Genomic DNA, 12,325 nt, shown 5'->3' with positions numbered 1-12,325 from the left:
AAAATAAAAAATTCATAGTTTTAATTGCTTAATTGTTCCTAGGGAGATAACAAGCCCACAAATTGCTTTAATAATATGGATTATTTTTTCAATTAACATAGTAAATTAAAAATATTATGACAATATAATTGAAAATAATAATAAAGTAAATGTGTTTATACATGTTATAATTAACAAACATGATATGTATAATTTATCACTATTTAAAATAGCAACATTTAATAAAAAATATTAAATGAGTAAAAGAAAGAAGAGATGAGAGAAGAGAAAGAAAGAAAGAAAAAGACCCTCAAGATACACCGAATTTCTGATTACAATATCATCAAAAAAATCTCAACGAGACAAATCGAATGACACCAAAAAATATCACCGACGATGACTTGAGTGGGTCACACTTACCGCTCAAAGGTGAGAGGTGACTCTGTTGTCTTTAGCGGGAAATGTGACCCACTCAAATCATCATTGATGAACTTTCTTGGTGTCGATGAATTTGTCTCGTCAAAATCTTTTTGAGGGTTCCGATGATATTGTAATCTGAGCTTTAATGTGTCTTCATAATCTTTTTCTTTATTTATTTTTTATCTCTCCTGCTTATTTAACACCAACAAGTTATAAACATCATATTTTTTTTAAACTATAACATGTATAAACTGTGCTATTTTTTTTATGTGTTCACCAATAATAATAAAAAAAATGTGCTAATAGCCAATAATAGTGTCTGAATTAATGCATCAATAAAGTTATACGACCTTAAACGTACTCCATTAAATTTATCCTTCGATTTTCTTCATACACTTTGGTGTTATTCTCCTGGATATTTGCACAAATTCACCTTGTGTGAAATCAAGCACATTAAAGATTTAAATCGGATTGCTTGAATTATTGATAAGTTGCATACATAGCCAGATGAACTGAAATTTTGGAGCTTTTTAAAAGTCTGCCACCTTTCAAATGATAAAAATATGCACGTGTTGTATTTTTTTGCATATAAGTTTTTTATATAAAAAAAAAAGTTTTATTTTTTTAATTAAAAAAATTATTTATTCTTTTGTAAAATTAAAAAATAATCAAGAGAAAAAAAACTTATCTAGACTGGGATTCTTAATTGCAAGTGTTTCTTATCGAGTAGGATTTGATTGTTTTTTTTTAATTTATTTTAAAAACGTTGGTTAAATAGAAAATCTATTTAAAAAAACAGTTAATCTTTTCTACCATTAAAAAAATGTTTAAGTTTTTTAGAAACTCTATTTAACTTAATTTTATTTAAAATAAATAAATAAATATTTTTTTATTAATATGAATATCCGGATTAGTTTAAAATATTTTTTTATTAATATGAATATCCGGATCAATTTACGCGTACTTTAACAATGTTATTATTAAAATATTTTATTTAAAAATAAACTATTATCAATTTTTTTTTAAAGGTGCTGGTCTTTTTTAAAAAAACTTAAAAAAATTGTAAGAAATTAATTATGCAATCCCATCATATATTTTGAGCATGACGTGAGCCACAGTAATCGATGGGCAGCAGCCGAGCTAGCAAAAGAAGCCAGCGCCATACAGTTGGCGCCATATAACTGGCAGTTAAGAATCTTCTTTAATTAATAAATCAACTAACTTTTTATTCAGCAACACAAAAGAAAAGAAAAGAGAAATCTCTTCATTTCTCCTTTCTTTCATCTGCATTATAATCATTGTTTAGAGAGAGAAGAAGAGGAAGGAAGGAATTATGAGGGAGATAATAAGCATACATATTGGACAGGCAGGAATTCAGGTCGGGAATTCTTGTTGGGAACTTTATTGTCTTGAACATGGAATACAGCCAGATGGAACGATGCCTAGGTAATTTAATGTTGTTTATGTTTTTCTGTGAAATTAATGTTTGTTTGTGGTCCATTAATTATTTTAATTCATGGGATCATTTTTTCTTTCAATATTTGTTTCTTCTTCTTGTCATCAATTCTTACGTTGTGTGAGTAATTTGTGTTATGATTTTAAATCAAGGTAATCATCTTTAATTTCATCGAGTTTAATGGATCAGAATAGTTTTCTGTGTTGGGAGTTTTTTTCTTCTTGTGTTTTGGTGATTTTGCATTCAAAATAAAAGATTAATTTTGTTTTAATGTATATTTCTGCATGATTGTATTAGACAAAAAGAAAAGAAAAGAAAAGAAAAGATAGTTGCTGTTTCCATGAGGTAAACAATGTATAGGCTGTGTAATTATGCATTCTGTGTGGAATTCAAAAATCTTGATTAATTGAGGAGTTGACATGCATGCTTTTCAGAAAGGAGTTGAAGTATATGAAATCAGAAGTTAATCGGCCAATAAAAGAAGCAGAATCTCATTTTAAAAAATGTATTGGTAGATAATTAAACCGTGGATGGTAAATCTCTAGATTAGAGAACCATGCCATTCTGGTTGTGCAAAGTTTTTTTGTGATGGTATTCCATTCATAATTTTGGTAGAGAGCAACTGGATCTTACTTTTCTATATTTAATATTTCTGGAGGGTGCTCTATTTTTGAAATTGATTAGACTGTTCTATATCCTGTTGCAGTGACACCTCAGTTGGAGTGGAACATGATTCTTTCAATACCTTCTTCAGCGAAACTGGTTCAGGCAAGCATGTGCCAAGAGCTATATTTGTTGATCTTGAACCCTCTGTCATTGATGAAGTCAGAAGTGGGACTTACAGACAACTTTTTCACCCGGAGCAACTTATTTCTGGCAAGGAAGATGCTGCTAATAACTTTGCCAGGGGACATTATACAGGTATATAAAAAAAGCATTAGCAATGCACAATTAACTGTTTATTTCATTTTCATTATTGACATTGACAAAATTGCCGCGTTGGTGTTTTAATACTGCAGTGGGAAGGGAAATTGTCGAACTATGCCTTGACCGCGTGAGGAAATTGGCAGACAATTGCACTGGCTTGCAAGGCTTTTTGGTATTTAATGCTGTTGGCGGTGGCACTGGTTCTGGTTTGGGCTCACTACTTTTGGAACGCTTGTCTGTGGATTATGGAAAGAAGTCGAAACTTGGCTTCACCATTTTTCCTTCTCCTCAGGTATTTCCTTCAAATAATTATTAGAAATCAGTGGAGAGGTAAATTGTAGCAATCCTTTTCTGCTAATTGTAAAATTCAAAACAATTCCAGGAATCATTCTTCTGCTGGATGTTTATGGACAAGCTTGTGGATGTAATCATAGATAAATTAGTTTTCTTCTTTGCACAAGAAGCTTAAGAAAAATTCTCTGAAAGAATCGATGAAATTACCAATGTCCAAAGTTCTGAGCACAGAAATCTATAGTTCTGGTCAATTGTTCTGATAGGCTCCCTCATCAACAACACAATATTCTGGGTGTCAATGCTTATGCTTAAAGCTTTTCTCTGTAGTTCCTTCTGTTGAAGCCTGTAACAGAACAAACAAAAAGTTATTTCTGCTATAGCTTTAGGCTAAATGCTCTTTCTGTGCTTGACCTATTGGTAAAAAACTCTCTTATAGTAGATTTTCCTAATAATGCAGGTTTCTACTGCCGTCGTGGAACCTTACAATAGTGTGCTCTCCACTCACTCTCTCCTTGAACACACAGACGTTGCTGTGCTTTTGGACAATGAAGCTATCTATGACATCTGCAGGAGATCTTTAGACATTGAAAGACCAACATACAACAATTTGAACCGTTTGATATCCCAAATTATCTCATCTTTAACCACTTCCTTGAGGTTTGATGGGGCCATTAATGTGGACATCACAGAGTTTCAAACTAATCTTGTTCCATATCCCCGAATCCATTTCATGCTTTCATCTTATGCCCCAGTGATCTCAGCCGCAAAGGCTTACCATGAGCAGCTTTCAGTTCCTGAGATCACAAGTGCTGTGTTTGAGCCCTCAAGTATGATGGCCAAATGTGATCCAAGGCATGGAAAATACATGGCTTGCTGTCTCATGTATCGTGGAGATGTTGTACCAAAGGATGTTAATTCTGCTGTTGCCACCATTAAGACAAAGAGGACAGTTCAATTTGTAGACTGGTGAGTTCATATCCATTTGTTTTACTTATGAGATTTAATTCTGATCAATTCTCTCTAGGATATCGTTTTCATCTTATGTAATGGAGTCTGAATTGTTTTGTTCACATTTTAGCATTTCAGATGCAAACACACCATCTTGAAATGGCGTTCAAAAGATTTGGACACAATTCAAGAAACTGATGAAATGTCATATCAGACTTTTGAGATCCTAAATGCACTCTTGCATTATGTCATTTAGAAATTTTTTCTTTCAAAAGCAGTGGCATGATATGTTTAAACTATATTTCAGGACTGTATTAACAGTCAAGAAAACAGCATTTTGATTGCTATAGGTTAGGTAATCAAGGGCTGGTGTTTGTACACGTTAATTGAACATGGTTCTATCATATTTCTATTTTGTTAAATTAATAGTTTCAATTCAAAGTTTGCTGACACACACAAGAGAATTCCTCTTCATCTAACTTGACAAATTAAGACCATTACCTTAACAGATATAAGACTGATCAAGATGACACAAACCTTACTTTCAAGTACTGGTGGGTTGCTGTTTTTATAGGATCTATTTGGGTAACCTGTAACTTTGTTATTGTGACACAAGGATCATTGTTCCCTATAACTGAAATATAGGTTCACCAAAATTAGTCTAGCAAACACATTTGATTTTCAGTGAAGGATTTGAACCAAGTTAAAAATTTTCTTTGATTTTTTTTTTCTTGGGATCTGATTGTTTAATGTATGGATACTTCAGGTGCCCAACTGGTTTCAAGTGCGGTATCAACTACCAACCACCAACAGTGGTACCTGGAGGTGATCTTGCTAAAGTGCAGCGTGCAGTTTGCATGATAAGCAACAACACAGCAGTAGCTGAGGTCTTCTCCAGAATTGATTACAAGTTTGATCTCATGTATTCCAAGCGAGCATTTGTCCACTGGTACGTGGGCGAAGGCATGGAGGAAGGTGAATTCTCAGAAGCTCGTGAAGATCTTGCTGCTCTTGAGAAAGACTATGAGGAAGTCGGAGCAGAAGGTGGTGATGAGGAAGGTGAGGAGGAAGATTACTAGGATAATATTTTACGAGGAAAAAGCAGCTGTATGTCTAATCTCGTCTCATTCATGTGTGTTTGTCTAGACGTGTACAATCATCATTATTATCCATGTCAGTGATCTGTGAATTGACTCTCCATTCTGTGCTGCTTCTGTTCTTGTTGAATGCTTTTGGAGGTACGATCTTAAAAACTGTATCATTTTCATTCTCTGAAATGAAACATGCGCTATCAACAAATCCTCCTAATATGCATTTATACGTTAAAGTTCATCTCCCAGTAGGAAATCTTTGTATGCATAGACAACATGATTTAGATAAAAGCTTTTATGAGGATATTTATTCGTGTATCTACAGATTTTGGATTAGATGAAAAGTAAAACAAAATTACACACAGCATCATGGCATTACCACCAGAAACGGCCATCATATCTTAGAGGCGTCAATTGATATGGTTGCCTGTAAGAACTAAGAAATGCTATAAGAAAGTCAACAAGGAGAAGATGATGATGATGAAAATGCACATCTCTTGAATCTGTATGTGTCTCTTGTGCATGTAAGAGAGGATGTTGGAGTGAAACAACGAATCCCAGTTTCTGAAGTGCATGATTGTTGGAGGAAGTGCTCCATTTTTGAACTTCTCGATAGATTTGAATCCTTCCTTTTTCTTTTTTCGCAGCATGTGTACTGCATTTAGTTCTGTCTATCATGTAAACAATATATTCTTCGTTGTGCTCTCCAGGCCCTGCTTGGCTTGCCCTTAGCTGAATCCAATCCATTAAACCAAATACCTGAATCGGCTAATCTTTTTCTGAACTGTGAGTTTTTTTGATAAAAAAACAAGAAGTGTCAAAGGCAAACAGCATGGTAGAAGATTTTTTTTTTTTTTTTTTATGATTTTGGGATCTGTTGTACAAGTAAGGGAGCGTTTGGCTCTGCTGTTCAACCTGCTTTTCGGCGAATTTCAAATTTTTTTTTTTTTTTTTTTGCTAAAATTGAGTGCGGTTTGTACCTTTTGGATCGTTTTGATGTGCTGATATCAAAAATAATTTTTAAAAAATAAAAAAACATCATTGGCATGTATTTCGGCACGAAAAGCTATTTGAAAAGCAACCACTACCACACTCCCAAACACCCTCTAAAAAGGAGGTCAAAATTCTTATGAATAAAAAATATATATATCTAACTATCTAGGTGGTGGTCCAGTGATAAGAGCTTGGGACCAAGAGGTTTGCTTCCTCTGTGGTTTCAGATTCGAGCCATGTGGTTACTCATATGATAGCTACTGGAGGCTTACATAGTCGTTAACTTAAGGACCCGTGGGATTAGTCGAGGTGCACGCAAGCTGGCCCGAACACCCACATTCAACTATATATATATATATATATATATAACTTATTTGACTCATTTTTTTGAAAAAAATATTTTATTAATTATGTTACTCCCAATAGCATAATCAATTAAAATTTAAAAGTTTGTGCTACCCTTAAAAATAAAAATAAAAAAATGAAATGTCATTTGAAATTTGAACGTTGCAATCTTAGTTAATTGCAACAAGTGATTCAACAAAACTAAGACGGAAGGATGGTGTTCAACAGTGTAAAACATTGTGCACACTGCACACGTTCATAATGCACTATGGCATCAAAAAGACTACAGTCGGCTCAGGTAGGAGGCCGCACACGCCGTCTCAACCTTGTTAACCTCTTCGCATGCTGGCGTGAATAACGCACATGCCATCTAATTTTTTTTTATTCCTTTTTTTTTTAATTCTTTTCCAGTTCTTTTATGCTAATTCAATATAGTCACAAATTTAATTTTTTTATTTAATTTCTAATTCTTTTTTATAACTCTACAATTTAATCTCAATTCTCATTCAACATAGGGTAATTAAGGCCCAATTAAGACCTAGAAAAAGAATAAGAAATGAAAAAAGAAAAAGACATGTTGACCAAACAAGTTATCTAATTAGTATTATGCCCATGACCTGGGTTGTGAATTTCATAAGTTAACTCAAATTAACCGGTGTCGATATAATATAATATATTTTTAAATTTCATCTCCAATTCTTTTATAACTCTTCGATTTAGTTCCAAATTTAATCCAACCTTAGATCAATTAAGATCCACTCAAGACTTAATTAGGAAGAGAATAAGGGAAGAAAAAAGAAAGAGACATATTGTCCAATCGGGTTAACTCGTTGTGATCATGTCCATTATTCGGATTATAAATTTCATGTGTTAACCCGGGTCTGTACAATATGTCGCCATCTTTTAATTTCACTCTCTAATTTTATTTAATTATTTGACAGTCCATTATTTCACATTTAAGCTAGGATTAGACATAAGTTAAAACGACGACGACGTGAACTTTTTTTTTTTTAACTAGATCACCATCTTTTCATTTAACTCCCTATTCTTTTAATTTAATCATTTATCAATCCATTTTTTCTCATTTAAGCTAGAGTTAGGCGGAGGTTAAAATGATAGCGATGTGAAATTGTTTTTAACTAGATCGCCATTTGAATGGAATGACTGGTCTACTTTTGGTCCGCAAGGTTAAATAAGTGACACCATCCTTTATCTTCATTTATTAATGCAAATGATGGTCAATTATTTTGATTTGATACATTGTTCTAGTTTTTAATCATCATTTCAAATGTTTTATCGCATGGAAAAAAAATAACGATGTTCATAGTTTTTAATGCATTAATTGGTTTTTAATTCGACCCGCAGCGAAGCACGGGTTCCGAATCTAGTTATTAACAAAACACTAAGAGTTGATGCTTTTATTATGGACCACCTTACAAAACACTATTCACTTTAATAGTTCTTTGTTTTTTATTTTTTTAAATAAAAAACACTAGTTTTTTTTAAAATGAATCTTATTTTTGTTTTATTCACTTTAATAAAGCACTATGTTTTTTTTTTCAATTTCAATTTTATCTTTTAATAACATTTTGTTTTTTTAGATCAAGCTTTGTTATTTTATTTGATTTGCTTTTTATAGGGTTATCTCAGTCTCCTAATCAAGGTCGCAGGTTTGACAGGTTTACCCGATTGATTCGAGTTTTTTTTTTCAATTTCATCCTTCAATATTTTATTAATTGAAAATTAGACTTCACGATTTGTTTTGCTTTGATTTGCTTTCTATGAGATTATCCCGATCTTATGACCCAAGTCATGAGTTTAACAGGTTAACCCGAGTTTACTCAGTTTATTTTTTTAAAATTGATTTTTTTTTTAATTTCAACTTTCAATATTTGTTTGATTGAAATTTGTGTTTCATAATTTGTTTCGATTTATTTTTTATGATGTTATCCTAACCTTATGACATGGGTTCTAGGTTTATTGGTTAACATGGGTTGACGTGAATAGTTTTCAGTTTGATTTCTATGAGGTTATCTTGATCTCATAATCTGGGTCAGAAGTTTGATGTATTAACTCGGGTTGACTCAACTCAGTTTTTTGTGTCTATGTTTTTAATTGATTTTTTTTTCAATTTCATCCTTTAAAATTGAGTTGATTGATAATTAAGTTTTATAATTTGTTTTGATTTGCTTTATATAAGGTTATCTTGTTCTCATGACTCGAGTTGCGGGAGGTTAACCCGGGTTGATCTAGGTCTGTGTTTAGATCCTTTTTTTAATTAATATTTTTTTTCAATTTCATCCTTTAACATTAAATTGGTTGAGAATTAGACTTTATAATTTGCTTTGATTTACTTTTTGCGCTGTTATCATGGTCTCATGACCATCATTATAGATTTGGTAGGTTAATTCGAGTTAACTCGGGTCAATCTAATATGTTGTCATCTCAATATTTAAAAAAAGATATCGTATTGAATTTTTTAATCAAACTATGTTTTTTTTTTCCAGTCATTTTGTTTGTCTTTGAATTCGTCAAGCTGATCAGTTCATATTAGATCAACCTCTACCCAATTTAAATTTTTTCTACTAAAAAAATATTAACAATATATATATATATAAACTTTCATTTGAACCACAACGTTGAACAATGATCTAATGTTTTTGTTAGAAAAGGTGTTAGGTATTTTTCTATAAAAGATATCTTAAATCCTAGGCGAAGGCTCCTAGCAAGCTGGAGTAACCTTTATCAGAATCCACTGCCTAATGTCTAATTAAGATGTTTTTGAACATAATTTGAACTCCTCCAAAAAAACTGGAGTGCGGACACTGCTTGTGGAGCATGCCTCAGAGGGGAACAACCTTTTTAATTCAAAAATACTTCAGCAAGGTCAACAGGTGAACATACAAAAGACATGGATGTTATGTTGAATTAGGTTAGTTAAGCAGATCGGAATTTAACTTCCCTGAAATAGGTTACTTGCAGGAAATTCTGTCGTCGCATTTTTATATGCCCTGCTCTTTTGTAGCGAGCATGAGGTGTTTAGCATTGCATTATACAATAGCCCTTTATTTCACAGAATACCAATTTCTATGAAGAATAGCTATCAACATCAAAGATCATTGGGATGCTTCAAAGTGACTAGCAAGTTCATAAATAGCATGGAGGAAGGTGGTTCAGATCTATGTGAAAAATTGACATGCCTGGAGCGAAATGATCAAAACTTTGCTGACAAGAAATTACTAATGCCATAATCAAAGATTTCAATATACAGATTAAAATGGAGGATAGCCTGAGTAATCCAAGGATTGCACATTAGAAGACACTGCAACTTATCTGGATAGTTGTTGGGTGCAGGGCCCCAGAGTTCCCTGTCTGAGCTGGTAGAGGTTGATATATGCTTTTCAATGACTACAAACATTGATGACATCTATATCTACTCCAACGAAAAGGAGAGGTTACCAAGGACACCATAAGGTATATTTTAATCGCCATGATTGCTTCGACTTGTCATTCATCGATGATTTTCTGACGTTCCAAAAACAGCAGGATCACTTCTCCGTGTATTCTGCTGTTAACATTTTGAAAAACAGCATAACAAATATATTTTTTTTAAGAAAAGAAACAAGATTTCAACTTCATCTCTAGCTGGTATTTTGTCTTTGCAACTTAACAAGCAAGTCTAAAGTGAAAGCAGAACTAGGGGAAGAAAAGAAAGAGAAGGGGATTCTATGTTCATTAAAACCACCAAATTCTGCAATGATTATAGTGGTGGAAGATCCCATAAAGCTTCAATAGGATCATAGACAGCTTCCATGTACTCTTGAACCCCATTAATTGCGTATAGAGATGCTGATATCTGTCTCTCCACCTTCATCCTATCAAATTCTGAGAATTCCGAGTCACTTGCCTCGGGTAGTACCACACTTTTTGGAAAATCCAGTACTTCCTGTGCATATGAAAACCGATCGAATAAAGGTCCAAAACCCCGTGAAAGATCAGACTGAGAAGAACCAAGCTTGAATTCCTCAATGCAATTGCGCAAATCCGGTTTATATGCATCATCAAACAAGTGATCCGTTTCATGAATTGAACTGGAGTAATTATCACTCATGCCAGAACTGCTGCTGCTGCTGCTGCTAGTGGTGATAGTACTACTTGTGGTAGTAATGGTACTAGTTGGTGGAGTAGAGGCTTCCGCAGTTTCTTCTTCACTATGTTGTTGTTGGTCTCTCCTTTTGTTGTTGAGGAGATTTCGAATCCGGGAAGCAAGAGGAGAATCCACGGACACATGAGTGATGAAGTTGGTTCGGGTGTTGGATCCACGAAGCAGGCAAGCAGCTTCATCGTAAGCTCGTGCAGCTTCTTCAGCTGTCTCAAAGGTTCCTAGCCACATCCTTATCTTTTGTGTTGTGTCTTTGATCTCAGCCACCCATCTACCAGAAGTTCTTTGCCTAACACCAACAAACTTGTTACTGTTGCTGTTTGGCCTACCTCTCCCCTTGAATTTGCTTGCTTTGCTAACTGGAATGCTTGCATTTTTATGCTGCTTTTGTTGCTGGAAATGAATTTCCATTCCAAATTTGTCCAGGCAACAAGATAGGACTAAGAGGTTGGATTGGAAAGAGACGTTGGTTTGATTTAAAGAAGAGATGACAAAAAGAAAGAGCTGTTGTACTGACTTCAAAGGAAGCGTGGAGAGCCTTGTCTACATGTCCCCGTTTGGTTTTCAATGGAGATATTTATACGGTTCAAACTTGAAAGGATGCCTTAAGGTTTTTTTAATGTTCGAGCTGGTGCTTATATTAAGGTCTTAGAAGAGTTGTCTTTAGTGTTTGTAACCTTCAGGCTCTATCATTTTTCATTGAAGACAAGCTATCTATCAAAGGAGAATTATTTCTTCCTAGTACTTTGACTGGTGCAAAAATGACTGGTTTCTCCTGGGATTAGGGTGCTGAATTTACAAGCAGTAAGGTTGCCAGCCAGATTCATTGTCATGGTTAGCATCAGCATGAAACTTAAAAAAGTTGAAGCAAATTTGTATGAAGATGTAACATCATGAAACATATTTTAACCCAGCCACCTCTTTTTTTTCAAAAAACCAAAAAAAAAAAAAACCCAGAGAAAAGCATGCAACATGACAGAACCTTTGTAATTAGTATATTATCTATCTCAAGCCCTTTGGCTTGTATCTTTATGACTAGGTCAAAATGTGACGAGAGGGTCATGAGGGCCAGAATGGTGCCACTTGGAGGCACCAAAATGATCTTCCAGATGACCCCAAAAACTAAGGTCTAAACCATGGCTTACGAGAAGAGAAATTGAGGGCATGGACTCAGTCATGCGGTAAGCAGACAAGGAATGTCTTATCGTGCACGCCGCTTTGGTTCTAACCTACTCTCCCTTGCATCACCAGACAAAAACACAATGCTTTGCATTATAAAATTCAGAGATTCTTAGTTATCTTTTTTATTCACATTCATCATTTACATACTCCACTTGTTATAGCTTGGTTATGACTAGGTCAGAATTTGGTTTTGACTATCCAAGGATGATATGTATATCTTCATGTTCTTAACAAAGTTTAATTAAAAACTGCTGGCTCCTTCATAGGTAACAGTGTTAGTGCCCAAGAATGCATGCAGAGATCAGCACTTCTGTGCTAAAATGTGTACTGATCAGTGCTTTGGATAATTTGACACCATTGCTCTTGGGAAGTTGGGGCTGCTTAATTACTCGGCAAAATCCTACGAATGAAGCCAAGAATTCAGCTGATCATCCTTGTCCACCACTGCACCGTCACAGAATTAGAGCTAGCCCTGACCAGGAAAGCGTCAAAAGGGTTTTAATATTCATATCAGTATCATAGTACTCT

The 12,325-nt window shown here is 34.1% G+C and overlaps 2 protein-coding genes across 2 annotated transcripts; one reads left to right on the top strand and one right to left on the bottom strand.

Annotated features, from left to right (window-relative positions):
* The first annotated feature begins 1,627 nt into the window (after positions 1 to 1,627).
* Positions 1,628 to 5,323, top strand: LOC7489664 (tubulin alpha-3 chain). Its single transcript, XM_002319652.4, has 5 exons — positions 1,628 to 1,845; positions 2,562 to 2,776; positions 2,875 to 3,074; positions 3,534 to 4,042; positions 4,791 to 5,323. Exons 1-5 carry the CDS (start codon positions 1,733 to 1,735, stop codon positions 5,101 to 5,103), a joined length of 1,350 nt encoding a protein of 449 aa, XP_002319688.1. The 5' UTR covers positions 1,628 to 1,732; the 3' UTR covers positions 5,104 to 5,323.
* A 4,607-nt stretch (positions 5,324 to 9,930) lies between these two features.
* On the bottom strand, positions 9,931 to 11,433 carry LOC7489663 (ethylene-responsive transcription factor ERN1-like). The gene is given in 1 exon segment (XM_052446275.1): positions 9,931 to 11,433. A coding segment is annotated over 1 exon segment (894 nt). The 5' UTR covers positions 11,027 to 11,433; the 3' UTR covers positions 9,931 to 10,132.
* Positions 11,434 to 12,325: the final 892 nt, after the last annotated feature.

Source organism: Populus trichocarpa, chromosome 13 (genome assembly GCF_000002775.5).
Source record: "Populus trichocarpa isolate Nisqually-1 chromosome 13, P.trichocarpa_v4.1, whole genome shotgun sequence".
NCBI lineage: Eukaryota > Viridiplantae > Streptophyta > Magnoliopsida > Malpighiales > Salicaceae > Populus > Populus trichocarpa.
The sequence above is the reverse complement of the archived record's forward strand: the minus strand, read 5'-3'. Positions and strand labels throughout refer to the sequence as shown.